The 26,436-nt window shown below is 65.8% G+C and overlaps 9 protein-coding genes across 9 annotated transcripts; 5 read left to right on the top strand and 4 right to left on the bottom strand.

The window, feature by feature from the left end:
• Nucleotides 1-506: 506 nt before the first annotated feature.
• EMIHUDRAFT_59131 (hypothetical protein) lies at nt 507-1,021 on the top strand (the record flags this gene model as incomplete). The annotated part of the gene is made up of 3 exons (XM_005780879.1): nt 507-551; nt 622-776; nt 844-1,021. Coding segments are annotated over 3 exons (378 nt in total), but the record flags the coding sequence as incomplete, so codon positions are not given.
• A 1,136-nt stretch (nt 1,022-2,157) lies between these two features.
• On the bottom strand, nt 2,158-2,430 carry EMIHUDRAFT_64064 (hypothetical protein; the record flags this gene model as incomplete). Its single annotated transcript, XM_005780880.1, has 1 exon — nt 2,158-2,430. A coding segment is annotated over one exon (273 nt), but the record flags the coding sequence as incomplete, so codon positions are not given.
• A 3,835-nt stretch (nt 2,431-6,265) lies between these two features.
• EMIHUDRAFT_204403 (hypothetical protein) lies at nt 6,266-6,861 on the top strand (the record flags this gene model as incomplete). Its single annotated transcript, XM_005780881.1, has 2 exons — nt 6,266-6,322; nt 6,475-6,861. The coding sequence occupies 2 exons, from the start codon at nt 6,266-6,268 to the stop codon at nt 6,859-6,861; spliced, it is 444 nt and encodes a 147-aa protein (XP_005780938.1).
• Nucleotides 6,862-8,760: 1,899 nt separating this feature from the next.
• On the top strand, nt 8,761-10,530 carry EMIHUDRAFT_204404 (hypothetical protein; the record flags this gene model as incomplete). Its single annotated transcript, XM_005780882.1, has 3 exons — nt 8,761-8,913; nt 8,994-9,067; nt 9,540-10,530. The coding sequence occupies 3 exons, from the start codon at nt 8,761-8,763 to the stop codon at nt 10,528-10,530; spliced, it is 1,218 nt and encodes a 405-aa protein (XP_005780939.1).
• A 142-nt stretch (nt 10,531-10,672) lies between these two features.
• RFC3 (putative clamp loading subunit replication factor C, 3) lies at nt 10,673-12,384 on the bottom strand. Its single transcript, XM_005780976.1, has 5 exons — nt 12,074-12,384; nt 11,786-12,003; nt 11,485-11,645; nt 11,264-11,411; nt 10,673-11,112 (listed from the first exon to the last, which is right to left on the bottom strand). The coding sequence occupies exons 1-5, from the start codon at nt 12,369-12,371 to the stop codon at nt 10,873-10,875; spliced, it is 1,065 nt and encodes a 354-aa protein (XP_005781033.1). The 5' UTR covers nt 12,372-12,384; the 3' UTR covers nt 10,673-10,872.
• A 1,115-nt stretch (nt 12,385-13,499) lies between these two features.
• Nucleotides 13,500-14,015, top strand: EMIHUDRAFT_204407 (hypothetical protein; the record flags this gene model as incomplete). The annotated part of the gene is made up of 1 exon (XM_005780883.1): nt 13,500-14,015. The coding sequence occupies one exon, from the start codon at nt 13,500-13,502 to the stop codon at nt 14,013-14,015; it is 516 nt and encodes a 171-aa protein (XP_005780940.1).
• Nucleotides 14,016-14,325: 310 nt separating this feature from the next.
• Nucleotides 14,326-15,150, bottom strand: EMIHUDRAFT_99980 (hypothetical protein; the record flags this gene model as incomplete). The annotated part of the gene is made up of 1 exon (XM_005780884.1): nt 14,326-15,150. The coding sequence occupies one exon, from the start codon at nt 15,148-15,150 to the stop codon at nt 14,326-14,328; it is 825 nt and encodes a 274-aa protein (XP_005780941.1).
• A 4,092-nt stretch (nt 15,151-19,242) lies between these two features.
• On the bottom strand, nt 19,243-21,853 carry EMIHUDRAFT_450011 (hypothetical protein; the record flags this gene model as incomplete). The annotated part of the gene is made up of 5 exons (XM_005780885.1): nt 19,243-19,267; nt 19,341-19,525; nt 19,648-19,939; nt 20,008-20,351; nt 21,806-21,853. Coding segments are annotated over 5 exons (894 nt in total), but the record flags the coding sequence as incomplete, so codon positions are not given.
• A 3,282-nt stretch (nt 21,854-25,135) lies between these two features.
• On the top strand, nt 25,136-25,954 carry EMIHUDRAFT_99982 (hydroxyacylglutathione hydrolase; the record flags this gene model as incomplete). Its single annotated transcript, XM_005780886.1, has 1 exon — nt 25,136-25,954. The coding sequence occupies one exon, from the start codon at nt 25,136-25,138 to the stop codon at nt 25,952-25,954; it is 819 nt and encodes a 272-aa protein (XP_005780943.1).
• Nucleotides 25,955-26,436: the final 482 nt, after the last annotated feature.

A 26,436-nucleotide genomic window follows, 5' to 3' on the forward strand; every position in this document is an offset into this window, starting at 1 on the left:
ATGTGGTCTGATGTGCAAGTGGTCACCTCGGGGCAGTGGCAGGAGCCCAAGCACGCAACCTCGGGCAATCTCGGGTATTCTCGGGCGCCTCCCACTGCCCCGACCACATCACGACGTTGCACGGGTACTCTCGGGCAATCTGGGCACTCTCGGGCACTCTCGGGCGCTCTCGGGCGCTCTCGGGCACTCTCGGGAGCCTGTCGCGCTTGAGACGGACGAGAAGGCAGGAAGAGACTGCAGTGAGACGGAACTGAGACGGAGTGTCGAGTGATGGATCTATTGAGACACAAAACAACTGCTAAAAATCTCTCTCTTGAGACACCGCTGAGACGGCAGGAAGGAGAGACGGAAGTGAGACGGAAGTGAGACGGAGTGATGGATCTATTGAGACACCGCTGAGAGGTGAGAGTGAGACAGGGACGAATTCACGTGAGACTGAGACGAATCAACGTGACGCCCTGCTCGAGTATGCACAAAAATAAAAGGCCTGGAGGAGCGGTGGTGCTATGCTGCCGCTCTCGCTGCTGCGAACCGCGACGGGCAACCCGATGGTGCGCTCGCGCGCCTCGCGCCGCGCCCAGCCACTGCAAACTCACCCGCCCCTGCTCGCGCGCGCGCCAGCTCGTCGAGCTCAAAAACGGCGAGACCTTCAACGGCACGCTGGACTCGTGCGACAACTGGATGAACATCAAATTGAAAGAGGTCATCTGCACCTCTCGCGACGGCGACCGCTTCTGGCGCTTGCCGGAGGTGGTGATCCGCGGAAACAACATCAAGTGAACAGCCGCGCCGGCAGCGCTGCTGCGCCGCCCGGCCTCACGCGGAATGCGCGCCCGCCGTCAGGTACTTGCGGATCCCCGAGGAGGTGATCGACATGGTCCCCGAGGAGGACCTCTCGATGGCAGGCAAGGGCAAGGGCGGCAAGGGCGGCAAGGGCGACGGCCGCGGCCGGGGGGGCAAGGGCAAGGGCGACGGCAAGGGGCGCGGCGGTGGCGGTCGCGGAGCTGGGAGGGCGTCAGGCAGGGGCATGGGGCGCGGTTAATTTAGCGTTTGCACACGCATGTCGTTTACGTTTTTATACGTGTATCATCGCCGAGACATAAGGTAGAAAAGGCGGTGCGCGCGTTTTTTGTCGATTTTGAGAGAGCCGAACCCACACCCCACAGGCACGCACAGGTGGCCCTAGGGTTGCAACCCCAAAGCCCAATACGTAGGCCTAGCCCACCGCACGCGGAGAGGGGCGCGCGGCCGAGAGAGACACCGCACACGCCGAGACTCACACCGCACTCCGTCAGAACTGCAAGAGCGATGGCGCGAATCTCTTGGAGCGGCCGTCACATATTCGCCGCGGCCGCCTTGAGCATCTCGATCTGCTGCCGCTCCACGGGTGTGAGCGCCCCCAGCTGCTCCGGCGTCAGCCCCCGCACCTGCTCGAGCAGCATGCGCTGGTGCGGGTCGAGCCCGCCGCCCGCCGGCCGCGGCGGAGCGGCGTGCGGCGTGCCGTAGGCGTGCGGCGTGCCGTACGCCTGCCCCCACCCCGGCGGCGGCGGCGGCGCGCCTACGGCCGCATGCGAGTCCGCGTCTCACGAGCCGGCCAGCCGCGCCGCAGCCGCGGCGGGCGTCTCCGCCGTAGCCGCCGCCGTAGCCGCCGCCGTAGCCGCCGCCTGGCGGAGCGCCGCGCGGCGGCGGGCCGCGCGGAGCGCCGTAGCCGTACCCGCCGTACGAGGGCGGCGGATGGTCGGCCAGCAGCCTCTGCGGCGGCGGCGGCGGCGGCGGGCCTCTGCCGGGAGGCGGCCGGTGGATGTGGGCGCGCTGGTCGTACGGACCGAGGCTGGGTGGCCGGTGGTCGAGCGAGCGGTAGTCGGCGCTGAGCGGCGTGTACAGCCGGTCGAGCGCGCGGCGCAGCGCTCCGTACAGCTGCGGCTGCGACTGCAGCAGCAGGCGGGCCTGCTGCGGCTGAGCGGCGAGGAAGGCTCGCGACTGCTGCACGAGCACGGCAAGCTGCTCGCGGCTCGCGTTTCCAATCACCTGGCCGAGCGGGTCGCTGCCTCCCGCGCCCAGCTGCCCGCCGGACGCCTGCCGCCCAACGCCGAGCTTTGCACGCTTTGCGCCGCGGCCAGCGCCGGCAGCGCCGGCGCCGCTCGAGTCGCGCGTGTCCTGCTCGGCGATGCCAAGGCGGAGCGTCCGCCCGCCGAAGTCGACGTCGGCCAGCTGCTCCACTGCGGCGACCGCTGTCGCGTTGTCCACATACTCCACAAACGCAAACCCCTTGCGCTTCTGGGTGGCGTGGTCGACGACGATGCGCAGCTTGACGACCGGGCCGACCTGGGCAAATAGGGCGCGGAGCTCGGGGTCGTCCGCCGTGCCCTCCATGGGGATGTTGCCCACGAACACCGTGCGGAGCCGGTTGCTGCCATGCGGTGCTGACATGCTCTCAGGCTCTCAGACAGCCGGTTGCTGCCATGCAGCTGTGTCGGTCGAGGGAGGGACCCTCAATTTCTTTTTCAATGGGCTGTCAGTATGGCAAACACCAGCAGGACTCCAAGGGCAGAGGACTTCGGCACGCGTTGGGCGCCCCATTCCGTTTAGTCTCATCATCAGCGAGCGGGTCAATGAGATTTTTAAAGACCAACAAGAAATCACGACTCGCACATTTCTTCTTGTTTCTTTCAGTCAGTCAGCGCAGGGCCCCGTCCATCCACTTCCGCCCCACTTGGCGCCATGGCGCAAATGCCGGCCAGGCCGGCCGGGACAAGGGGGAGCGAGGGTGGAGGGCGGAATGGGCGCCAAGCAGGGAGGGGGAGGAAGAACAAAGTAAAAAAGAAAACCACCAGAGACCTCAACTCGAAGCCGAGAGAGAGAGAATTCTTGATACGAAACCACGACGACACACACCAGTCGACTCGCATCGGTTGCCTCCATGAACGGCGGAGCTATTCTCGCGCCCACACCACACCTGGCTCCAACGTGGACACGCCCATAGCTGGGGACACTACTAGGTCACGCATGGCATCACAGAAGTTTTATCTCTGGGCCCCGAAAGGCATCTCTAGCAGTGTCGTTACACATGCCCCCTCCCCTCCTGGGCGCATGCGCCTCACGTCTCGCCAGAGCATAAGCCCTTGGCGTGTGGCGAGACGAGTTTTTCGCCATCGCAGCGAGCAGCAACCCGCCCGCCGCAAACAGCCGGAGGCCTCGCCGCGGCACTGGCTGCGCCGCGGTCCCGCACCCGTCGACGCAGCTCCCCCCGCGGAAGACCGCGCGTAGCAACGTCTTGACGATCGAGATGAGCGTGCCTGAAGCTCGCCCACCTACTGCCCCTGAGAGTTGGTTATTGAGTGGGATCAGCTCCCCCCCTTGGGATCGAAGCCGCCACAACCTCACACCCAACATCCCAGGCGGGATCAGAAGGGGACTCCACACCGGACACCGCCCGGGCACAGCCCCCCTACCCGTCGGATCGCACAGAGGGCCCCCTCGGAGCAGCCCACACACAATCACGCATCGGCAGATTGAGTGCCTGAGTCAGGCAGACAGCACAGACAAGAGGAGAGAGGAGAGAGAGAGAGAGAGAGAGAGGAGAGAGGAGAGGGTGAGGGTGTGAACACACGTGAGGAGTGGGGGAGGGTGTCTGTGGTGGGCTGTAGTCCTACTACGTGGTTACAACCACGCGCCCCTCAGGAGCTTAAGGTAGAGCTGAGCGTCCAAGACGCCTCGGTGCCACCCACCGGCGTGAAGACCATCCGGATCTACCCAGTGCGTCCTCCGGACGGGCTGGTCCCCGCGATGGCCCACGGTCCTCCGTCGCCTGGTTGAACCCCCTGCCTCCCGGTTGACCCCCCGGTCCCCGTACTCGACCATGAAATAAACTCAAAGTCCACCACAGCCACCAGCCTCCACCTCCACCCGCGAGCCGCCACCGCTGCCGCCCGCGACGCCGCCCGCCGCGTCAGATAGCCGCGACGCGCGCATCGAGTCGCGTCGGAGAGCCGCGCCGCACCAGCAGCAGCACCTGCACCAGCAGCAGCAGCAGCAGCACCACCACCACCACCCGAGAGAGAAGCGCACCTGCCCGACGCCGCCCGCCGCGTCAGACGCTCGCGACGCGCGCGTCGAGCCCAGTCGCACAGCCGCGCCGCGCCAGCAGCAGCATCGGCACCAGCAGCAGCAGCACCACCACCACCAGCAGCAACAGAGACAGGCAGTGCAGGCGCAGAGGCGCTCGCAGAGCGGCGCTCAGCGCCGCGCACGCCACGCCGCGGACCGTCGGACGAGCGCACCGTACGTCGGCGGCGAGCCGCGTCGCCAGCCGTCTCGCGAGAGAGCGGCGCCGCCGCGTGCGCGCAGCAGCCGCCGCGGCAGAGGCGAGCCGCGGCGACGTCCGCACTAACGGATAACGGCCATTGGCGGTTTTTTCTCTCTCTCTCTCTCTCTCGAAGCCGAGCAGTTGAGACGCCGTGGGCGACGAGCAGTTGAGACTTTTCCTCTCCATTCATGGCCTTCATGCCTCCCACGCCTCCTCTCTGGAACCCGGACGAGTCGGGTACGTACGGCGGCGACTCGGTCGCCGAGCTGGATCTCGGAACCGTGCTAGCGCTGCTCGCGTGCGGCGTCGGGGTCTCGCTCTGCTGCATCTCCTGCTGGACGAACCGGGACCCGCTGCTGGACGAGCTCGCGATCCAGCTTGAGCCCAGGCTGCTGACCCGCGGCGCGCCTGCGTCCGAGGACGCCTTGCCCCGGCCCGCGGCCCCACGGAGGCGACGAGACTCTCCACGCAAGAAACTGCGGGACCGGTGTGCGCCGCGCCCACCACGGCCCACGCCGCTGGCCCGTCGCCGCCGCCTCGGCCGCTATCATCCCGCCGCCCCCGCCGCCCCCGTCAGGTACGACGCCGAGGAGAGCGGGCAGGGCGCCCACAACGACGACGACTCGACCGGGAGCGAGACGAGCAGCGAGAGCCTGGCCGCGGGCCAGACCTTCAGGGCGGGCCCGCCGGGCAGGAGGCGAGCCAGGGCGGGCGGGCGGCGCGCGGGGCGGCGGCCGCGCGGGGGCGGGGGCGAGAGCGAGAGCGAGGAGGAGGACAGCGACGACGACGACGAGGCGGACGGGGAGGAGAGCTCCGACGCAGACGACGACGTCGAGGCGAGCAGCAGTCATGGCAGCAGGGCGAGCGGCTGCTCCTCCCTCTCCGACCACCTGACCGCGGTCCTGCAGAGCCAGCGGAGCGGCGGGGCGGGGGGGTCGGCGCGCGGCGCGCGCGCGAGGCGAGGCCGCCGCCGTCCTCCTGCGAACACGCGCGCGCTGCTCGCCGCAGCATTTGAAGACGACGACGACGCGCCGCCGCCTCCTCCACCGCCTCAGTCGTCGCTCGAGCTGGCCTCCGTGGTTCCGCCGGACTCCGGGGCTGCGGAAGAGGCGGCGACCTCGCCGCCCGAGACCGACCCGGTGGCCAAGGCTAGGTCGGTCCAGGCCTCCCCCGAGACGACCCGGGTGTGGGCGGAGCGCGCCGCCGCGGCGGAGGCGGCGGCGCGGCAGGAGCTCGAGCGGGAGAGGGAGGAGCGGGCGGCGGCGGAGCGGCAGGAGCTCGAGGAGAGGCTGGCGCAGGCGACGGCGCGGCTCGACAAGGCGAAGGAGGCCCTGAGCGGACGCCACTCGCTCGGCGGCCGATCGGCGGACGCGAAGGTCGGGGGCAGCCGCGACTACACGTCTGTCGACGTGGAGGCGGTGCGGGACGGGACGTAGCGCGGCGGCTCCTTGCGGTGCAGCCGCACGAATGATTTGCGGCAGCGTCCGCCACACGCGGGTGGGCAGGGAGGGGTATTACCTTTAAGTGCGAGCCGGGGGGCCGTCTTCACTCCGTGCGCGGTTATGGACTGTGGAAGTGTGGTGTGTCTAAACCCTCCCCCCCCCCCGACGCGTCCACCCAACGTCCCAAGCGGCTGGGGCCGCGGGGCTGTGCCTGTGCAGAGTGCTTTTGTGTTTGCACCGTTTCGCCTGTAGCCGTACCCATGGGCATGGCGCATGGGGGACCCCTACGGCTCTAGGCCTGGAGCTGGACGCTGGAGCTGCAGCTGGACGGCTTTAGCGCTAGCCCTAAACTAAGTATACTATAATATGAGAGTTAACAGTTATGAGCCGTATAGGCGTAGCATTCATGACAGTGCTCAGACCGGAGTGGCAAGGCTAGAGGGTTTACCGGCATCTAGGTGCTTTTCACATCTGCAGATAGTGCAAAAACGGTGCCATACATATAGGTGTAACGTATATGGTTGCTCTTTTCCGCGAATTTTTACAAGCAGATATCTGGGCAGATCTGGTTTCGGTACTTTATCTGGGGTCCTGCCGTTGTCCCTTTATCCGACCGGCCGGAGTTTCGGAGTATGTAGCTCTTACGAACATACCCGTAGCGCGTAGGTGAACTGCTGACAGGGTTTGCGATGAGGAGCGATCCGAACGTGGTATTCGGGTGATCAGATCCTTTTTGCGGGTGGTGAAGAAGAAATCTTCCGGGTGGTGAAAGGCCCGAAAAATATTCTTCACGCAGCATTCACACAGCTCAACTTTACCGGCATCAAGAAGGAGGTCGCGCCCGCCGATTCGACCCCGGTGCTCGATGAGCAGTACCTCGCGGAGTCCGAGGAGTCGGCTCGAGCTCGACGTGCTCGCGTGGTGGAAAAGGCCAAGGAGACAAAGTGGCCGGCGCTTGCCAAGATGGTCAAGCAGTACTTCGCCGCACCGGCCTCCTCCGCGGGCGTCGAGCGCGTCTTCTCGGCCGCGGGCAAGATGCACGGCGACCTCCAGAAGTCGGCCAAGGACACCACGCTCGAGCACTCACTCTTCGCGGCGTTCAACACCGAGTAGTGAGTCGACTGGTGCGCGGCTTGAACGGCAGCGCGGGTGAGAGGCAGCGCGGGAGCGCGCCTCGACCCTCCGGCCCTCGCGCCCTGCCGCGCCCGCGGTGTGTCGCGGCCGCTGTCCGCCGTGCCGCTGTCGGAGTGTGGGTGTGTCTTGGTGCGTGTCTGGACGGTCGGTATCTGCTTGGTATCTGGGTGTGACGCGCTCTTTTACATGGCTGGTAGATACAGATAGTGGCTCTGAGCCTTCAGATATCTGGCAGATACCCAGATATCTAGGTATCTGGTTCATCTAAACCCTAAGCCTTGCTCAGTGGTCAGTCAGTGCAGTCACGAGTCAGCACACCCGCCCAGGCGCGCAGCCCCAGGCCCAGCGCAGTACCCCCTCTCCACACTCCAGAGTCCAGAGAGCGCAGTCCGCAGAGGTCCTCCAGGGAGCGTACGTCCCAAGACCAAGCAAGGCTACGGACTAGGGTGGTGGGGGTGTGATGTGTGAACAGATCCTGATATCTGGGTAACAGGCACTATCTGCCACTCTCAGAGCAACTAACAAGTAACTAAGAGGTCTCTAAATGACACACCATGGATCAGATCTCCAGAGATATATTGAGATCTGAGGGAGGGTGTAGAGGATGCAGAGTGTAGAGCGCTGTAGAGCTGTAGAGCTGTAGAGATGTAGAGCGCTCTGGAGCGCTGTAGAGCTGTAGAGCTCTACATCCGCCGCGTGACGATGCGGGTGCGTTGTAGAGCGATGTAGAGGCGCTCTACAACGTGAAATCTCTACAACAAACTCTACATCATAAGCGGCGAACGAGGCACGCACGGTCTCTCTCCGACATGAGGCGCGTTGCACTCGCCAGTGCTGCCCTGGCCTTCTGTCTGCCCGCCCAATGGGTGGCAGGTGCCTCTGCTGCTGTGGCGTGCCTCACGGCTGCGACTGGCCGGCGCCTCGGCGCGTCAGCTCGGCTCGGCGTAGCGATAGTGGCCAGCGCAACTCGCCTGGACTCAACGCTCAGCCAGGAGCTCCCGCACGCGCTGGCGCGAGTCATGGCGCATGCAACGCTCAACAATGATCGCCTCGCCTCGCGCAAATGCGACCGTCCTCGCAGCCGACAGTCCACCGCCTGCTAAAGAAGCACTGCGACGAATGCGGCACCGGCGACGCATGGCAGGCTGGTCATGACGCAGTTATAGGGTGTTGGTGTGCCGTCAGAGTGACTCTCTGTGTGTCAGGGGTAGTCAGGGCCGTCCATCTGAGCTCCAGTAAGCTCGGAGACTGTACACCCCATTAGTGCGACTCGACCTCTTTGAGTCACTGCCTTCCCGGCGGGTTGGCTGTAGAGCCTCTACAACAAACTCTACAGCAAAATCGCGCTCTACATCGCTCTATCTAGCCTCTACAACGCACCCGCCTCGTCACGCGGCGGATGTAGAGCTCTACAGCTCTACAGCGCTCTACACTCTACATCCTCTACACCCTCCCTCAGATTGAGATCGTTGATATAGCGTGTGGCCAGCAAAGAAAACGCAATCGCGGCGTAACGACAACGTCTGTCTGCGCACGACCGGTGCCGGTGTCCGAAGGCGGTCCGCGTAGATGGCAGCCTTGCATGCAACCTATCGCTCTCCCAATAAGGCTGTCTCGTCAACAGGTATACGGAGAGAGCAGCATCTGCCATCCAGGCCGCTCAGTGCCGACATTGGTGCACGGCGTGGCCGACAAGCGCTCGCAACGGCGGCCAGGCAAAGGGACTCAAGCCTATACCAAAGGCTGCACCGCATTGTGCTTGCCCTCCAGCTCTTACAGACACCAGCCGCCAGTAGCGGCGCGCATTCATTCCGCGGGCTCTTGACGCAGCTGGAAAGGCTGGAGGTTGAAGCACGCGGTGGCAGTCAGAGCCGCTCAATGTCCACCGCCCTGTGGCTCCTCCAGCGCTCTGTGCCGCCAAGCGTTTCAGCGCCAATGGGTAGTGACGACTTCAACCAGGCCCTCGGTGTACTCATCTGGCTACTCACCCATTTTGACGGCCCACAGGAGCAGGCTACAGTCGCAGAACCGGTCGTTCTGTGCCCAAGTCGAGCCATGGCACACGAGGCCGACGACGGCACACCACTGGGCTCGCCGGCGCCCCTCGCGAGGACCCCAAATCCAGCGCCGGCGCCCAAATCCAGGACCCTCAAGCACTGGGAGCCTCCTGCCAGATGGCCAACTGGTACTTCAATGAGCGACGGGACGAGTCTTCCCGTCACGTCGCCTCTACTCGGCAGCACCGCGGTACTCGGCAGCTCTCTTCCGGCTTCCACAGCCCCGCTTCTACTCGCCGAGCCCGGGGTGGCGAAGAGCGAGCCTCAGCGGTTAGACCGAAGCTTCCAGTTTGGCGAGGTGGTCGTCGATGCGCCGCCTACCACCAATCAGCCGCTTCGACTGCGAACTCACACGCCGACCACTGAGCTACACCTACAGCAAATACCGATTTCCTCGATTTCCTCTCACGGAGAACCTTTCAAGGTGCTCGCTGGAAAGCGCACTACCAAGCTGGCTGAAAACTCGGCCGTGATCGACCCACGCACTCTCGAAGAAGAAGGGAGAGCGGCGTGCTTGGAGGCGCAGGAGCGTGCGCTCGCGAGAGAGAGGCGACTAGCAGCCAGGATGCAAGAGCCTGCTCCCACCCCGCTGCGCTCAAGGTGCCACGAGGACGAGGCGCTCGCGAACGACACACTGCAGCGGCGCCTCGCCATCGATGAACGCGCCTGGCGAGAGGAAGAGGCACAGTCGCGACGTGCGGAGGCCGATGCGGTCCTGCTACGCGAAAAGGGTCTCTGCCTTGCCCAGAGCGCGCGCCTTGGGCTCTCCACCTCGGTCGACGCTGCAGCTGGCTGCACGGCAGTGATGGGTACAGAGGAAACGCTCGCCTGCCCACAGCCGCTCCTTTGCGCCACCACCGAGATGAGGTCGCTCATCAACGACCTCCACTCCAGCTTCAGTCTCTTTTGCACCTCGCCGAGCATTGCGGATGATCCCCTCTCCGTTGTCTCGGGCCAGATCAGGGGAGGAGGAGCGGTGTCGAGCTCAGACGTCGAGCTTGCTCTCGAGGCCTTCGGTCAGCACTATCTATCCCTGGCCGGCCGAGAAGCGCTCTCGAAAATATGGACCGCAGGGCAGGTCTGCTTTGCGGATTACGCGCAGACCATGCTGCGGCTTATGGCTGGGTTTGGGCCGGGCAGCCTCGCGTTGACCGAGAATGAGGCACTTGCAGCGCTCTACGTTGCGTTCCGCCTCTTTGATTACTCGGGCAGCGGCGTTGTTGGCATGGCGGACATTGAGCTCGTCTTGCAGGCGCTTTCCTGCCACCTCGAGTCGCATGAGGTGAGTGAGCTGCTTGGGCACCTGCAGCAAAGCGGACACGACCCAAGCTCTGAGCTCCCGTTCCATTGCTTTCTCTCCCTCTTCATGCCTACGATTCGTGCGGGAACGGAGTTGGCGGGCAGAGCTGACTCGGAAGCAGCGGCAAGCGAGACAGACAGGCACCAGCCGAGTGAACTCGTCCTTCTCGGTGGCGGAGGCACCCACTTTGCAGGCGGTGGCGCTGCGGGAGCCCGTGCGCAACGGGTAGCGGCAGGCGAGAGTATCGCGCGGTCCGGGACTCTGGTCTCTCACTCCCTCCACTGTCCCTAGCCCTACGTCACCTCTACACACGTGGAGCACCCCCACACGGCTCACGCCTCACGGGGGGGGCCCCCATGAGCCATGTGCCAAGTGTGCGTCATCCGCGTTTCATGGTCCGTCATCCGGCGCGTGTGGATGTGTGCTTGACGTGACGTCTCGCGCCATTTTTCTCACACTGGCCTCACGCCTCAGCAACACTGCGAACACACAGCTTAGGCACAGGAGCGACAGCAGTCACGAGACATGCACAAAGCGGGGCCGAAGCGCCGGGGTTGTCTCGTCTTCCTCGAGCCACAGGCGCCCACATGGTCCGGCGGCGGAAGGAGCACAGGGGCGGGGACGCGGTCGGTCTCAGCGCTGCGACATCACCATGTGCTTCTTGTAGACGGACATGAAGCGGGCGAGGAAGGCCTCGAGGTGGAAGACCGCCTTCTGGCCCGCCTGGAGCCGGTGCTCGTAGATTGCGGCGTGGTGTAGCGCCTCGTGCTGGACCGGCTTGGGGCAGCGCTTGAGCAAGGCGATGGTGAGCTGCTGGAAGATGAGGTCGGGCGGGATGCACGAGCTGATGAGCTCGTACAGCCGGCCGCGCACCTGCGGCGAGCCCGGAGCGCTGAGCGGGGCGGCTCCGGGGAAGGGCCGGGAGGGGTGGAGGGGGTGGCGCCTCTCAGCGCGGGCGGGGCGGGGCATGGCGGGTGGGCATGGCGCGCGGGCAGGGGGGGCAGGGGGGGGCGGGCGGTCTCGCCTTGAGGAGCTGGCGCGGCGACTGCTCGTGGAGCACGTCGAGTGCGACTGCGTCAATGTAGGCGAGCCAGTCGGGCTGCTGCAGCGGCTGGTTGTCGGTGAAGGGGTACTGAGCAACCTTGCACGCCTCGAGGGTGAGGATCGCTCGCCTGGCCACAGGGAGAGGCGGGTGAAGAGGCGCCGCCCTCGCCCGCGCACGCCTCGCCGGCGAGGGTCGCTCGCCGCAGGTTCCGCTCGCTCGCGGTGGCGATGCGCATGGCGAGCCCCGCAGGCAGCTTGAGCCCCTCCTTTTGGGCAACCGATCCGAGGACGGTGCAGATCTCGTCGTGCGTCGGCGCCGCGACGCGCAGGCACATGCAGCGGGACCGGATCGGAGCGATCACCTGCGGCCGGAGGAGGGGAGGCGGTGGGACGGGCAGGCAGGCGGGCGGGAGGGCGGGAGGGCGGGTGGCGGGTGGAGGTGTATCCATGAGGCGGTCGGGCGCCGGTGAGTCGGCCGGATGGGGCAGGAGTGGGCGGGCGCCTTGGACGGGTTGGTGCAGATGAGCAGCAGCCGGCAGGTCGAGACGTACTTCTCCATCGTGCGGCGCAGCGCGTGCTGCGCTGGCTTGCTCAGCCGCTCGACCTCGTTGAGCACGACAACCTTGAAGGCGCGCTGGCCGTCAGCGGCGGCGCCGACGACCGGCGCGGTCTGCGCAATCTCCTTGATCACCTCCTGCACCACCTCGCGGTCGCGATTGCCTGCAAGGGCGGGTGGGTCACTCAGGCAGGAGACGGGAGGCGCGAATTGCGCCGCTCCCGCCACGGGCACCGGCATCAGACGGGTTCAGCTCGATGTGATGCGGCGAGGAGAGTAGCGTGAGCTCAACATTGTGGGTGCCGATCTTGAAGGTGCGGCTCTCGACCCGCAGCTTCTCCGCCGATGGCCCGTGCAGCTCCCGCAGGAGCGCCATCACCCGCGTCTTCTTGCCCGCGCCCGACGGTCCGTAGACGAGCATGTGCGGAAAGTCACCGCCGGCGACGAGCCGCTTCAACGACGCGCTGAGCGAAGCGCCGTGGTCCAGCCCATCGAGCGTCCTGGGACGGTACTTGTCGACGAGCAGCACCATTGGCGGGTAGTTGGCTCCCGCGCAGGGAGTGGGAAGAGAGAAAGCGGCGGGGCGACTAAACGGACATAACAAGAACACAACAACACTCTCTCACATGACAAGCGATCCCACGACAGCGATTGTGGGGACTACATGAGATCCTTACGTGAAGGGTGGAGGGGCCCGTCCGCAGAGCTAGGCGGTACGGGCGCCCTCCACTGCGGCTGAGCGCAAGAAGCCGTCCGCCGTTTGCTTGTTCGTGACCCAGTTGGGAGAGAGAGAGAGAGACTCTTCTTTCTCCCCAGTTGGTGCGCATCTTGCGCGCCTGCTTGTTGATGTTTTCGGCGTCGCCCGCCACCGCCGCCATGGAGATCTTAGGTGTGTTGTTGGCAAATCAAGACACAGAGCTCACACAGGATCACAGCGGGAGGAAAGCGGCGAGTCGCAATTCCAGGGGTCGTTGTGGCGGGCCACCCTGTCCAGAGAGGCATGGATGCCAATCTGGGGTCTCTCGACCAGATCTGCTGCGTGTGGTGGACGACGAAGGAGGAGGCGCTCGCCGACGCCGCCCCGTGCACCGTCCGAGGTCCGTGTTGGGAGAGAGAGATTTTTAAAGACCAACAAGAAATCACGACTCTCACAGTGATTTGGGCTCGGCAGCTTGTCCGCCCTCAGCCGAAGCTGGGGCCGGTCCCGTAGCCGAGAGAGCCCGCGCCGATGAGTTCGACGCGGTCGGGGGGGCCTGCGAAGAGGCCAGCGAGGTGGCGATCGCTGTACTTCATGGGGGTCATCAAGTGACCGCGACTGACAAGCCAGAGGTCGATACTCTGGGCGACCCATCGGATGCCACGAATGCCTGAAGGAGAGGGAGGCGAGGCCAGAGGCAGGCTCAGCTGTGTTGGTGCCCGCCGCTTCCTTGAACACATGACTGCTTGCAAACAAGAACAGCGCAAGCTCTCGCAATCAATAAAAGGGACACTGCGTCTGTCATGTCGGGGAGGACAAGACAGACCCACCGACGAGCAGCCACCGACGAGCAGCAACCGACGAGCAGCAACATTGGCAGGAAAATAAAGAAATGCGCGCGCGAGGACCGAACCGCCAGCACGCTGCAGCAGCGCCGGCGACGTCCCCCACAGTTGAACGCTTATGCCGCCACAGCGACTGCTGCCGCCGCTCCTGCTCCTACTCCTCTGCAGCGGCCCGCGGATCGCCGCTGCCGCAGACGGTGCCGATTGGGGAGCTGCGCTCTCGTTTGCCGCCGCCTTCGCCGAGTCGGCCCTAAGCACGCAGCAAAAAGTGAACCACAGCTCTGGCCACCGCTACTCGTACTCGTTCAGCGCGGCCAGCCACGCGTGCAGCAGAGAGGGTGTCGCGGTGGGAGGCCGCCCGCGCTCGGCATCGCTGTGTGCCCAGGCGGCCGGCGCGGCCTCCTGTTCGTCATTCATGTATTCCGAGCCGCTTCGCTCGTGCGTCTGCTGCTCCCGGCTCTTTCCGGAGCGGAACGACACGGCGCGGGCACGGCTCTACAGCACGCACGAGGTGCTCGATTGTGCCGAGTTTGCGACGCCGCCGAGCGCCGAGGCGCATGGCTCGCTCGACTCCACGATACTGCACGGCTACCACAAACTTTGGTGGCGTCTAAAGGATTACCTGGACTGCTAATCATGCCTTTCGATCCATGTGTGTGCGTGCCGTTTCGTATTTCGATGCCCTCAGCGGGTGTTGCTGCGCCCTCCCGCGGGCCGCGGGGCCTCCCCGCCGGCCCCCGTGGGCGCGTGGGGGCGGCCCGGGGCCAGCGGGGCCCGCCGCGCGCAAATAAAAGGTTTATACGCGCCTCTTTCTCTTTTGATCTCTTGCATACATGCTTTCTCTGTTGATCTCTTGCATACATGCTAGAACGCGGTGCACATGGCTCTAGTCACTAGTGAGAAATTCGAGAACGGGGGGTCGTTACGCGGTTCGCCTGTGAAAGCTAGCTCTGCTGATGATTCTCAAACATGTTGGTGAGCTCGCCGGGCCGCTCCTCCATGTTCTTGAGGCAAAAGTCGGCCTGCTGCACTCCCTCCTCCAGCGCGGCGCGCCACAGCTCGGCCGCCGCCGCCGCGTCCTTCTCGACGCCCGTGCCCGTGTACAGGAGAATGCCGAGGTTGACCATCGCCTTGGCGTGGCCGGCGTCGACGGCGTCGCGGTAGTAGCCGGCGGCGCGTTTGCCGTCTTTGGAAATGGGCTGCAGCTCGGCCTCCGCCGCGCCGGGCGAGCCCCACGGAGGGTGCAGCGGGTCGAGTGCGACGCCGGCGTTGAACATCGACCGCTCGCACCCGGCCGCCGCGCCTCGCTCGGTCCACTGGAAGGCGGCGCGCGCGGAGCGGTCGACGCCCTCGCCGTTGCGGAAGCAGAGCGACAGGTTGAGCATCGCCTCGGCGTGCCCCGCCTCGGCCGCGCGCTGGTAGCACCGCGCTGCCGCCGACGGGTCGACCTCGACATGCGGCTCGCCGAGCGCATTCTCACCGAGCAGCCCGTCGTACGCGAGGCCGAGGAAGAAGTTGGCGCCGGCGGATCCGGCGCGCGCCGCGCTGGCGAACCCGTCGATCGCGTCACCCACCCGCCCCGCGTCCATCTGCGCCAGCGCCTGCTCAAAGGCCTGCTCGGCGTCCGCCTCGGCCCGCTCGTTGGCGGCGGGCGGCGGCGGCGACGGCGGCGGCGCTGCGGCGGTGGCGACCAGGCGCGGGGCGAAGACGAGCGGCACGCGCAGCGGGCGAGCGAGCGGGCGCCGGAGGCCCGAGAGACGAGTGATCATGTATGTAGCTAGTGTTGCCACTACTCAAAAGAATTTTACTTGCCAAAGCCCCGACACACGACACTAGGCACGGTGGCGTGCCGTCCTCCCATCCCTCCCTTGGGTTGTCTGTTTTCTTTCTTTCTTTCTTTCGACACTAGGCACGGGACTGGCGCGCACTGGCACACCAAAAGGTACACCAAAAGAATTTAAGAATCTCGGAGATGTTTACTTTACGGCCCCCCTTTCCCTGCGAACGCGCACCCCCCAGGGCTACGTGGGCTAGGGCTCTCTATCTAGCCCGTAACCCGATGCCGATCATCTGTCTGGCCCGCTGGGTGTGCTTCTTTTAGCCCCCCGGCCCTGGTGCCTGGATGTGCGGTTGCTGACTGCACTCCAAGTGCTCCAAAATCCAACTCTCTCTCACAGCAGACAGGCTCGACACAGGTGCGGACTGGCAAAAGAAGTAAACCATAATCCCACTCCGGCGTCCGCCGCACCCACCCGCACCCCTGGCAACACCCCACCCCCAACCGGAACCGCCCACAACCCCGCCCCAGGCCCACCCCGCCCCAGGCTCAAAAAAGAATTGACGTGGCGGTGGCCCCTTCCCTGCGAACGCGCACCCCCCAAGGGTCACAGACAGGGCTTTCTTGCTCGTAGAGCCTGTCCCCGACTGAGGGAGGGTGTAGAGGATGTAGAGTGTAGAGCGATGTAGAGCTGTAGAGCTGTAGAGCTGTAGAGCTGTAGAGCGCTGTAGCGCTGTAGAGCTCTACATCTAGCTCTACATCCGCCGCGGGACGAACTGCGTGCGTTGTAGAGCGATGTAGAGGCGCTCTCCAACGTGCGCACTTGAAATCTCTACACGTACGTGCATCAAAAGCGGCGAACGAGGCACGGTCGCTCTCCGACATGAGGCGCGTTGCACTTGCCAGTCTGAGGGAGGGTGTAGAGGATGTAGAGTGTAGAGCGCTGTAGAGCTATAGAGCTGGAGAGCGCTGTAGAGCTGTAGAGCTCTACATCCGCCGCGGGACGAGGCGCCTCCGTTGTAGAGCGATGTAGAGGCGCTCTACAACGTGAAATCTCTACAACAAACTCTACATCATAGTCGCTCTCCGACATGAGGCGCGTTGCACTTGCCAGTGCTGCCCTGGCCTTCTGTCTGCCCGCCCAATGGGTGGCAGGTGCCTCTGCTGCTGTGGCGTGCCTCACGGCTGCGACTGGCCGGCGCCTCGGCGCGTCAGCTCGGCTCGGCGTAGCGATAGTGGCCAGCGCAACTCGCCTGGACTCAACGCTCAGCCAGGAGCTCCCGCACGCGCTGGCGCGAGTCATGGCGCATGCAACGCGCAGCAATGCTCGCCTCGCCTCGCGCAAATGCGACCGTCCTCGCAGCCGACAGTCCACCGCCTGCTAAAGAAGCACAGCGACGAATGCGGCACCGGCGACACATGGCAGGCTGGTCATGACGCAGTTATAGGGTGTTGTGTGCCGTCAGAGTGACTCTCTGTGTGTCAGGGATAGTCAGGGCTGTCCATCAGAGCTCCAGTAAGCTCGGAGACACCCCATTAGCGCGGCTCGACCTCTTTGAGTCACTGCCTTCCCGGCGGTTTTGCTGTAGAGCCTCTACAACAAACTCTACAACAAAATCGCGCTCTACATCGCTCTACAACGGAGGCGACTCGTCCCGCGGCGGATGTAGAGCTCTACAGCTCTACAGCGCTCCAGAGCGCTCTACATCTCTACAGCTCTACAGCACTCTACACTCTACATCCTCTACACCCTCCCTCAGTTGCCAGTGCTGCCCACCTGCCCTGGCCTTCTGTCTGCCCGCCCAATGGCGCAATGGGTGGCAGGTGCCTCTGCTGCTGTGGCATGCCTCACGGCTGCGACTGGCCGGCGCCTCGGCGCGTCAGCTCGGCTCGGCGTAGCGATAGTGGCCAGCGCAACTCGCCTGGACTCAACGCTCAGCCAGGAGCTCCCGCACGCGCTGGCGCGAGGCATGGCGCATGCAACGCGCAGCAATGCTCGCCTCGCCTCGCGCAAATGCGACCGTCCTCGCAGCCGACAGTCCACCGCCTGCTAAAGAAGCACAGCGACGAATGCGGCACCGGCGACGCATGGCAGGCTGGTCATGACGCAGTTATAGGGTGTTGTGTGCCGTCAGAGTGACTCTCTGTGTGTCAGGGATAGTCAGTGCCGTCCATCAGAGCTCCAGTAAGCTCGGAGACACCCCATTAGCGCGGCTCGACCTCTTTGAGTCACTGCCTTCCCGGCGGGTTGGCTGTAGAGCCTCTACAACAAACTCTACAGCAAAATCGCGCTCTACAGCGCTCTACAACGCACGCAGTTCGTCCCGCGCCGGATGTAGAGCTCTACAGCTCTACAGCGCTCCAGAGCGCTCTACAGCTCTACAGCTCTACAGCGCTCTACACTCTCCATCCTCTACACCCTCCCAGCTCCCTCAGGTCCCCGAGCATCCGCCGCCCGCTGGGTGCGCTTCATAGGCTCTCCGCGCCGGCCCGCCGCGCCCGGCCCTGGGTGTGAGGTTGCCGGACACCGCTCCAAAACCAAATGCACAAGCGCGAGAGGGGCGGCGCCGGTTCCCATCCCTGCGTGGTGGCGGTCTGCGTGCCGTCCCCCCTCCACCCCTCCTCTGAGCTCTGACCTCTGTGCTCTGTGGTCTATTCCGTTTTTCTTTCTCTCTCCGTGTCAGGAGATAATCCCTCTGCGCTGCGCGTGCGCCGTGCCCGGTCCACCCTTCCTCCGTTTTCTTTCCCCTCGCCTTCACCCCCCTGATCTCACCAGAGCCTCGCAGACGGACAGAATCTTCGAGATGTCCGTCTCGGCGGTGATGCACCTGTGTGCAAGAGTGCGGGGTGGCGTGGGCGGCGGCAAGAGGGGTGAGGCCCAAGGGGCTCAGATGAGAGAGAGGGAGCGGCGGACCCAAAGCCTTGAAGCACGTGGCCGTGCACCCGCACCTGCGGGGCGCGGCGGGGAGGGGCGGAGGTGGGGTGGCAGCGCAGCGCCACGCACCGCGAGCCCGGACGCGGCGGCGAGCCTCGGTCAGCTCGTACTCGCCCTCGGCGATGGGCGCAACCTCCATCGCCGCCTCCGGGTCGATACGGAGGAGCGCCTCGGAGATCGCCTGCAGCCGCTGCAGCGCCGAGCTCGGCGGCGGAGGAGCAACCCCCTCCCCAACCGAGCCCGCCTCCTCCGCCTCCTCCTCCGCCGCTGCATCGCCCAACCCGCCCGCCCCGCCGCCCGCCCCGCCCGCCAACGCCCCCTCGCGCAACCGCTCCTCGACCAACGGCAGAGGGGAGGCCGACCGAACGCCGGCGTGCGAGTCTGCGGCGAGCGAAGGCGCCTCCCGCCCCGCTCCGACACCTCGCGAGGAGCCGCCTCCCAGCGCCGCCCCGCCCGCCACGCCGCCGCCCTCGGACGCCGCCTCGGCTCCTCGCCGCGCCCGCCTCCCCGGCCGCACGGCGGGTTTGCTATCCTGCCCGCCCTGCTCCGCCTCTCGGCTGGCTCGGGCTTCGGCGGCGGCGTGCGACATCGCGCCCAAGCAGAGCTGCAGCAGCGGCTCGAGCACAGAGCCGCCCGACACGAGGCCGACGTCGCGAATCACCTACTCGCACGCCGCCCCACGTCCGGCCGTGACGCCGCCGGCGGGAGAAGGGGCCAAGCCTCTGCGGACCGCTCCGCCGACGGACACCTCGCACACCCTCAGCTCGCGAGGCCCTTCCCACTCCGCCTCGACGGCTGCCGCCGGGTCGAGCTCGCACAAGCGGCGCCACAGCTGCCACAGCCGCGCGAGCGCCTGCTGGCACACCGCAGCTGCGTGGGACTCTGCGCCGGGACGGAAAGGCGCGAACGACGCCGCCCGAGCGCCTCCCGCCCCGCGGCCGGGCAGTCGAGTCCCGCCGCCCCTCCTCGCCCCGCAGCGACCGCCTCGCCAGCCGCCGCGCCGCCGGTCGCACCGCCTCCTCCTCCGCCAGCCGCCGCGTCGTCCGCCGCGCGAACGACTTCGCCAGCCGCCGCACCCGCCTGCCCGGCTCCCGCCCCGCCGCAGCTGCCCGCCCGCTTCAGCCCTCCCCGCACCTCCCTCACGGCGGCGAGCTCGTCCTCGGCCGCCGCGAGCCTACGCGCACGGCTCCCTGGCGGCTCCTCGACGGCTCCCCGAAGCAGCGCCTCTCCCTCGGCCGCGTGCGAGCCGGAGGCGCAGCTCCCGGACTCGCTCCACCAGCTGGGCCTCGTCCGCGCGCAGACGCGTGGCGTACGCGGCGCGAAGCCGCGCCTCCTCCGCCGCCTCCTCCTCTCCCGCCGCGGCGATGCCGCGCCCTCCCTCGACGCTGCCGGCGGCCGCCGCCGCGCGAGAGGCGGCGGCACCAAGAGGAACCTGCGGCGCGGCGGCACGGGCTCAAGTTGCCGCACACTCGGTACCACAGTCGCTCGCGGTGCCACCGCGCCATTCCCGCCGCCCCAACCCTCGACCCGCCCCCACTCCCTCCTCACGCGCACCAGTCGCAGCCGAATGTGGACGCAGGCCGTGCTGAACCACGCTGCGAGGTTGTGCAGCCTCACGAGGGCGCTGCCGGTGTCGAGGCGCGCCGTCCCGTGAAGCTCGCCCTCGACGGTGAGGCCGAGTAGCTTCCGACGTCCTGCTGCATTGGCGCCACCAGCATATTCGACGCCGTCCTCCTCGCTGGCCCTCTCTGTGCGGCCGCCACCCTCGTCGCCGTCGCTTTCGGCCGCCGCTCCGAACCACAGCTCGAAGCCGAGAGACTGGCCGTCGGCACAGCGCACAGCGTACCTATCATCGCAGCATGATTCAATCCGGCAGAGGACGGTGGCGCTCACAGCAACGGGGCCGTCGGCCACCGCAATTCCGACGGCCACCAGATTCGCAGTGGCAGGTCCAGCTGCTGGCCAGGGCCGAGCAGAAGCGGCTCGTCGTCTGAGGTGCCGAGCAGCGCCTCCTGCTTTCCGGACGCGAGTCGCAGGCGCTCGAAGGTGGCGATGGCCGAAGGTGGAAGGGCGCCCAGCGAAGGAGGAAAAAATTGCAATGCAGTCTCACTGCCGCTGCTGCGGCCCGCCTGCTGGCTTCTGCTGCTGAGCCGTTCGCCCTCAGGCTCAGCCTGGCAGATGTCAAGGCGCGACTGCTCCACCCGACGCTTCTGGACCAGGTGCGCCGCATGCTCTACCTCGACTCCGTCTCGCAGGGCCTGTAAGAAGAGAACATGCTTAACCTGCAGACAGCTGGTGTGGACGAGAGCGCGTCTTCGTCTGTTGTGTTGTTGTGCCCTTGTTTGTGTCCTTGGCACCGTGTGTGCTGGGGGGGGCGACAGGGAGGATGTGGCCCTGAGTTATGTGTACGCCAACTCAGGGTGTGTGGCAGCCCGCTGGCTGTGTGTCTTGTGAGCTTGTTTGTGTCTGTGTGTCGCTCGTGCGTGTCGTCATCATCTGTCTAGCGTCCACCCATACCGCGTTGATGTCCAGTCCGAGCCTGGCTGTTCTTCACCTTCCTACCTAACCTAACCTAGGCCTGCGGGTCGTACAGACTACAGTCTGTTGCGGGCATTAAGAAAACAGGGCATGAAGAAACCCTACCAAGCGATTTCCGCAAAAATCAAACCACGGCGCGCCGCAGGCGCGGCCCCAAGAAAGGGCCCACACACGAGTGTGAAGCTGTGAACAGGAGCCCCGCTCTAGGGTGCCCACAGGACCCAAAATAAAATAGCTTTCCCTCAAGACCGCCGTGATCTACGACAAGAGGGACCGCGCCTCCCCGAGCTTAGTGAGGAGCCGGCGGAGGGGGAGGGCGAGCCGAGAACGATAGAGAGGCCGCGGATGCGGGCGCGACTCGCCGACCAGGGAGAGCCGGCTCGACCTCCCTGGGAGGGGTGGCGACACGATCCAATGCCGCCATCCTCGCCCGGGGAGACCCCGGCCGGGCCGCCGACGCTCTCAGAGGCTGCGGTACCAGTCGAAGGCGAAGCGGAGTCGAGGCCACAGCCGAGGAAGAGGCACCAAAAACGACTACAGAGGCAGTCTGGTAACGCCCGGAAGGCGAGCAAGGGACCGGGACGAGCCGAGGGCTCGCCCCGACAGGCGAAGGAAGGGACTCTGGGACCGGAGTCGGGCGGGCGCACATGAGGCGTATCCGTGTACGTGCGTGGAGTACAGTGTTGTGTGTCCGTTAGCTCCGAGTAGAGGGGGCGTTCTGCAGTTAAGGGGAAACCCGGAGCGCAGAACCAACCCTCGGAGACCCGTGTTTACTTTACGGCCCTTTCCCTGCGAACGCGCACCCCCGGGGCTAGGGCTCTCTAGCCCGTAACCCGATACCGATCATCCGGCCCGCTGGGTGCGCTCCTTAGCTCCCCGGCCCTGGATGTGAGGTTGATGACTGCACTCCAAGTGCTCCAAAAGTGCTCCTCAAAAAAGGGACGCACAGGCAAATCTGATGTTGGAGTGTTCCAATAGGAGCGAGGCCTCTTCCGTTGGGGGACCGAGTGACTAGGAAACGAGGGTTCTCTCCGCATGGGGAGCCCCGGGTACTCTTTATTTAGCTGTCTGTACTCGTCTAGGCAGGGGTTGGAATGAATGTATGTATACAAGCGACGGAAGCGATTCCCGACAGCGGGAACTTGATCCGTCAGAAAAATCGCAGCATTCTTACCATCGTGGGATCGCTTGTCATGTGAGAGCTTGCGTTGTGTTCTGCCATTCGCTTTCTCTAACCACGCCATTCACAAGCAAGCACAGACAGTCGAGAAGGGAGAGACAGCAACGACAGTCAGAAGCCAGCGCTGGGTACCAGGAAGGCGAATGCGATGACGGCCTCTGGTGTGACCACGCCATTCACAGACCTTGTTATTGAGAATTCACAGGGATGTGTGAGTCGGCCGGCGCTCCATACGGCCAGTGAGCTCCCTCTCAACAACAACCACCACGACCAAGATGACGCTGGACTACGTCGCGCTCACGAAAAAGTACTTTGAGGTCTGGAACGCGCACGACGTTGCTGGGATACAGGCGCTCCATGCGGCCGCGTCATCGCTGGACGACTGGGATGCGTCGCACGGCCCATCAAATGAGGCTGTCGCGAACGGCATATCCGGTATCTGGAGTGCGGTGCCCGAGATCAAGATCGAGGTCATTGATGTGTTCACCATGGGCGAAAAGTCATCCACGTGCGTCGCGCACATAAAGGTGATCGTGGATGCGACGACCACGCTGAAGGTTTGTGACGTGATCGAATATGATGCGAGTGGCCTGGTTGTCTCCCTCAAAGCCTACAAGGCCGACTGAGCGGTCAGCGCGTGTCGTCAGAGGACAGAGCTCCATCGTCCATGCAAGATATATATTGTGTGATCTGCTGGTCGGAGAGCGGAGTTTTTCTCGTCGAGAGCCTCGTAGATAGAATGATCATACACAGTCTTACTCTCAGTCTTACAAGTTACATGCACATCTCAGGCAACATCTTTTCGCACACAGGATCACAGCAGCTCCCCTCGCAGCTCTCCGCGGAGCAAGTCCAGCGAGAGGCTCGCCACCACCACCTCCTCACCGAGCGCGCGCGGCGTCGGCAAGAAGACTGCGCCCTGCCAAGACGGCGTGGGGCCGAAGCGCGGGACGTCACCGCTCTCGGCGGTGGGGCCGGTGCGTATCAGCGCTGCCCCCGCCCCGGGCGCGTCGCCAAAGTCAAAGTCGACCCAGGCGATGAGCGCGTGCGCCGTCCCCGCCCGAGCCGTCAGCCGGACGCGCCCCTGCAGTAGCGCCGCGTCGTTCGCCGCGGGCAGGGCGGTCTCGCACCACGTCGCCGCCGGGCTCCGCGCGGCGTGCGAGTACTGCCAGAGCGGCAGCGACCGGCCCTCGCCCGTCGGGCGGCACAGCTTGTTGAAACGCCGCACGTCGAGCCCCGCCACGTCCCCCACCGGCGCGTGCCGCATCCACAGCGCGGAGCACTCGACGAGGCACGCCCGCAGCACGGCGCGGCAAGGCAGCATCGGCGCACCAAGCGCGACCATGCCGTGCGCCTCCGCCCACCGCCGCCTCCGCACGCACTCCCCAAGCTGCTCCCCGCCCCAGCACCGCTTCAGCGTCGCAAAGCTCGGCGCGATCACGACTGCGTCGAACCGCGGGCCGACGGCCAAAGGCGCGACGGAGGGCGGCGGGCTCGTGTCGGGGCCGGCGTCGCCGCCCTCGCCGCCGCCCTCACCCCTGTCGCTCTCGCCATCGCCGCTGTCGCTGGTCTCGCCGCCGCCGGCCTCTTGCCCCAGCGGCGCCTCGGCCAGGCCCGCCAGCAGCTTCACCTCGACGCGGCACGACGCGCCGGACGAGGCGACGAAGCGCGCCGAGAGGGTCCGCATCGGAGCGCTGCCCTCGGCACACACGCACTTGCCGACGCCCGCCCCCGCCCCCGCCAGGCGCTCGCCCGCCAGGCCCTCACTCGCCAGGATGCTCCACAGCGGCCCGTCGCCCGCGTCGAGCAGCCGAGGCGCCCCTCCCTCGACGCCAGCCTTGGCACGCACGCGGCGCACAAAGGCGGCGGCGGCCGCGCGCGCGGCGGCGTAGTCGAGCCGGTTCAGTTCCTGGAGCCTCTCGTGACCCCACAGGCAGTGCATGCCGCACGTGCAGAATGGGCGCGCCGGCGCGTCCGCGCCCGGGTGCGGCGGCGAGGCGAGCGCGGGCGAGCCGCTGCGCAGCGCCATCCAGATCTCATGGTCGTCGAAGGCGACGTGCAGTTGCGTCGAGGCGGAGGCTGGGTCGGGAGCATGTGCGGGGAGGAGGAAGGCCGCCTGCATCCAGTGCTCCCGCTCAAAAGCCTCCTCCCAAGGGCTGGTGGACAGCTTGCGCAGCTCGCCGCCTCCCTCGCCGCCTCCCTCGCCGCCTCCCTCGCCGCCTCCCTCGCCGCCTCCCTCGCCGCCTCCCTCGCCGCCTCCCTCGCCGCCTCCCTCGCCGCCTCCCTCGCCGCCTCCCTCGCCGCCTCCCTCGCCGCCTCCCTCGCCCTCGAGCATAGTGCACTCCCACCAGGTCAGCAGTGCGTCGGCTCGCAGCCGGTCGTCCGACGGAGTTTGACCTGCGCCGCCGCCTGCCTTGGCCTGAGGCAGTGGCTGCGGCGGCGGGTGCTGCACTCCCGAGGCGGGGGGGCGGGTCATGTCGATGTCGACGGCTCGCACCGGGCCGCTCAGCGGCACCAGCTCCTCCTCGCGGATCAACGCCGACGCGCGCAGCTCAAAGAACTGCGGCCCGCCTGCGCACGCGCCCACGGCGGCCGGCACGCCGAGCACCGACGCGGCCGCGCCGCTCAGGTGCGCCGCGTCGCGGAGGAAGGTGCTGTGCACCGGCTGGACGAAGAGCGAGATTGACGACGGGACCGAGAGCGCGCCGTCCTCCAGCAGCTCGTGCCAGGCGTGGCGCAGGGCCGGCAGCAGCCCCTCGCCCAGCAGCCCAGAGTCGAGCAGCTCGTGGGTCATCAGCGACGCGCGGCGGCGACCCGACGCTTCCGTCGAGTGAGCGTTGATCACCTCGAGAGGCAGGGCGTTGTCGGCAGCCACCCGTTCTGCCAGCCGTGCCAACGCCGGCACGACCTCGAACGCCGTCACTGCTGCGCCCGCCCGTGCAGCGATCAGGCCGAGCAGGCCGCTGCCCGCGCCAATGTCAACCGCGTAAGGTTCCGAATCGGAGGAGTTCCGAATCCTCCTCACGGCTTCGGCGATGGCACGAGCGTAGGCCTCGTTGCGATCCGTGTCGTGCAGCATGTCGCGGTGGCCGTGGAAGCGCATATTGTGTCCACTCACGCACTTCCACAGCGCGGGCTCTTGAGCCGGCGCACGCGGATTTCTTTTTATCCTATTTCTTTTCCACCTAATCCCGCAGCCAACTCCGAGTGAACTCTCAAGGGTCTCGAGTTGCCGGCGGAGCTAGCAGCTGCTCGGCGTCCTCTGTTCACACCGAGCCCTGTGCGAGCGGCCGGCCTATAGGAAGAGACAGCCTTCCTCTGCCCATGCAGGTCGAGATCCTGGACGCGCTGACCGACAATTTCATGTACCTCATCGTCGACGTTGCGACAAATACGGCGGCCGCAGTCGATCCGGCTGATGCGGAGGTGGCCGTCGCGGCGGCAGCCCGGCTCGGCGCGACCATCACTCACGTCCTCACGACACACCACCACTACGATCACGCCGGCGGCAACAACCAGATGAAGAAGCTGTGTCCCTCCGTCGAGGTCGTGGGCGGACGCGGTGAGAACGTCCAGGGGGCGACGCGCGAGGTCGCGGACAAGGAGTGTCTTCAACTCGGCGATGCCGTCACCATCACCGCCATCCACACTCCCGCCCACACCGCCGGTCACACCTCCTACCTGGCGAGCGCGCCCTCATCGTCTTCCGCTGTCTTCACGGGCGACGCGCTCTTCGTCGGCGGCTGCGGCCGCTTCTTCGAGGGAGGGCCGGAAGACATGTGCGAGACGATGCGGAGGCTCTCTGCGCTGCCGCGCGAGGCGCTCGTGTACGCGGGCCACGAGTACACGGTCAAGAACCTGCAGTTCGCGCTGGAGGTGGAGCCCGGGAACAGCGCCGCGCAGCAGAAGATCCAGTGGGCGGAGGCGCGGCGAGCCTCTTCCGAGCCGACCGTCCCCTCGACAGTGGGCGACGAGCTGCGCTTCAACCCGTTCATGCGTGTCGCCGTCCCTGAGGTGCGCGCCTACTGCGGCGCCGCCGACGACGACGTGACGTGCATGCGCCGGCTGCGCAACAAGAAGGACAACTTTGCAGGCTCGTCGCGCCCGTGGGTCCCTGGCGGAGGCCCGCTGCCGGGCTTGTGACCAGCTTGTGAGTTGTGGCGGGTCGTCGTGGGTCAGGGTCACAGCGTTCGGCGCGTTCGCGATTTGAGGCGCGCGGGCGGACTGCGTTGCGCGCGTCGAAGGTGGAATTATCACAAAGCGGAAACACACGATTTTTTACACCCTCCGTGTGTGGCTCCGAAGGCGGCGAGGTCAACGTATACACACAGTACACAACGCGCGCACATGGGCACATATGTGGGGTACAATGCTCAACGGGGTGGGACAACGTACAACGTTCCGCTACGTTCTAGTCAACGTTTTGCAGTCATCGAAATCTCTGTCTTTCTTAGAGATTGAGAGGAGATATTTGTTGTTGAGAGGAGTGAGACCTGAAGATTTCAGGGCAGATCTCAGTCTTAGGGCTGTCAAACGTTAAGAGCTGAACAGTGTTGCTAGTGTTAACAGTAACAACAGAACAACAGTGGGGCTCCCCAACAACAGTAGCTAACGTTAGGCCGGCT

The sequence above is a fragment of the Emiliania huxleyi genome (assembly GCF_000372725.1).
Source record: "Emiliania huxleyi CCMP1516 chromosome Unknown EMIHUscaffold_21, whole genome shotgun sequence".
NCBI lineage: Eukaryota > Haptophyta > Isochrysidales > Noelaerhabdaceae > Emiliania > Emiliania huxleyi.

Bases quoted from the DNA above. Each gene is read 5' to 3' on its own strand.
- RFC3 (XM_005780976.1), bottom strand. From the start codon at position 12,371: ATGGTGCTGCTCGTCGACAAGTACCGTCCCAGGACGCTCGATGGGCTG. The intron at 11,646-11,785 runs GCGCCCGCCCAC...CTCCGGCCGCAG, and splicing joins TCTGCACCAACCCGTCCAAG to GTGATCGCTCCGATCCGGTC. The intron at 11,412-11,484 runs GCGAGCGACCCT...CCCTGTGGCCAG, and splicing joins GCGAGCGAGCGGAACCTGCG to GCGAGCGATCCTCACCCTCG.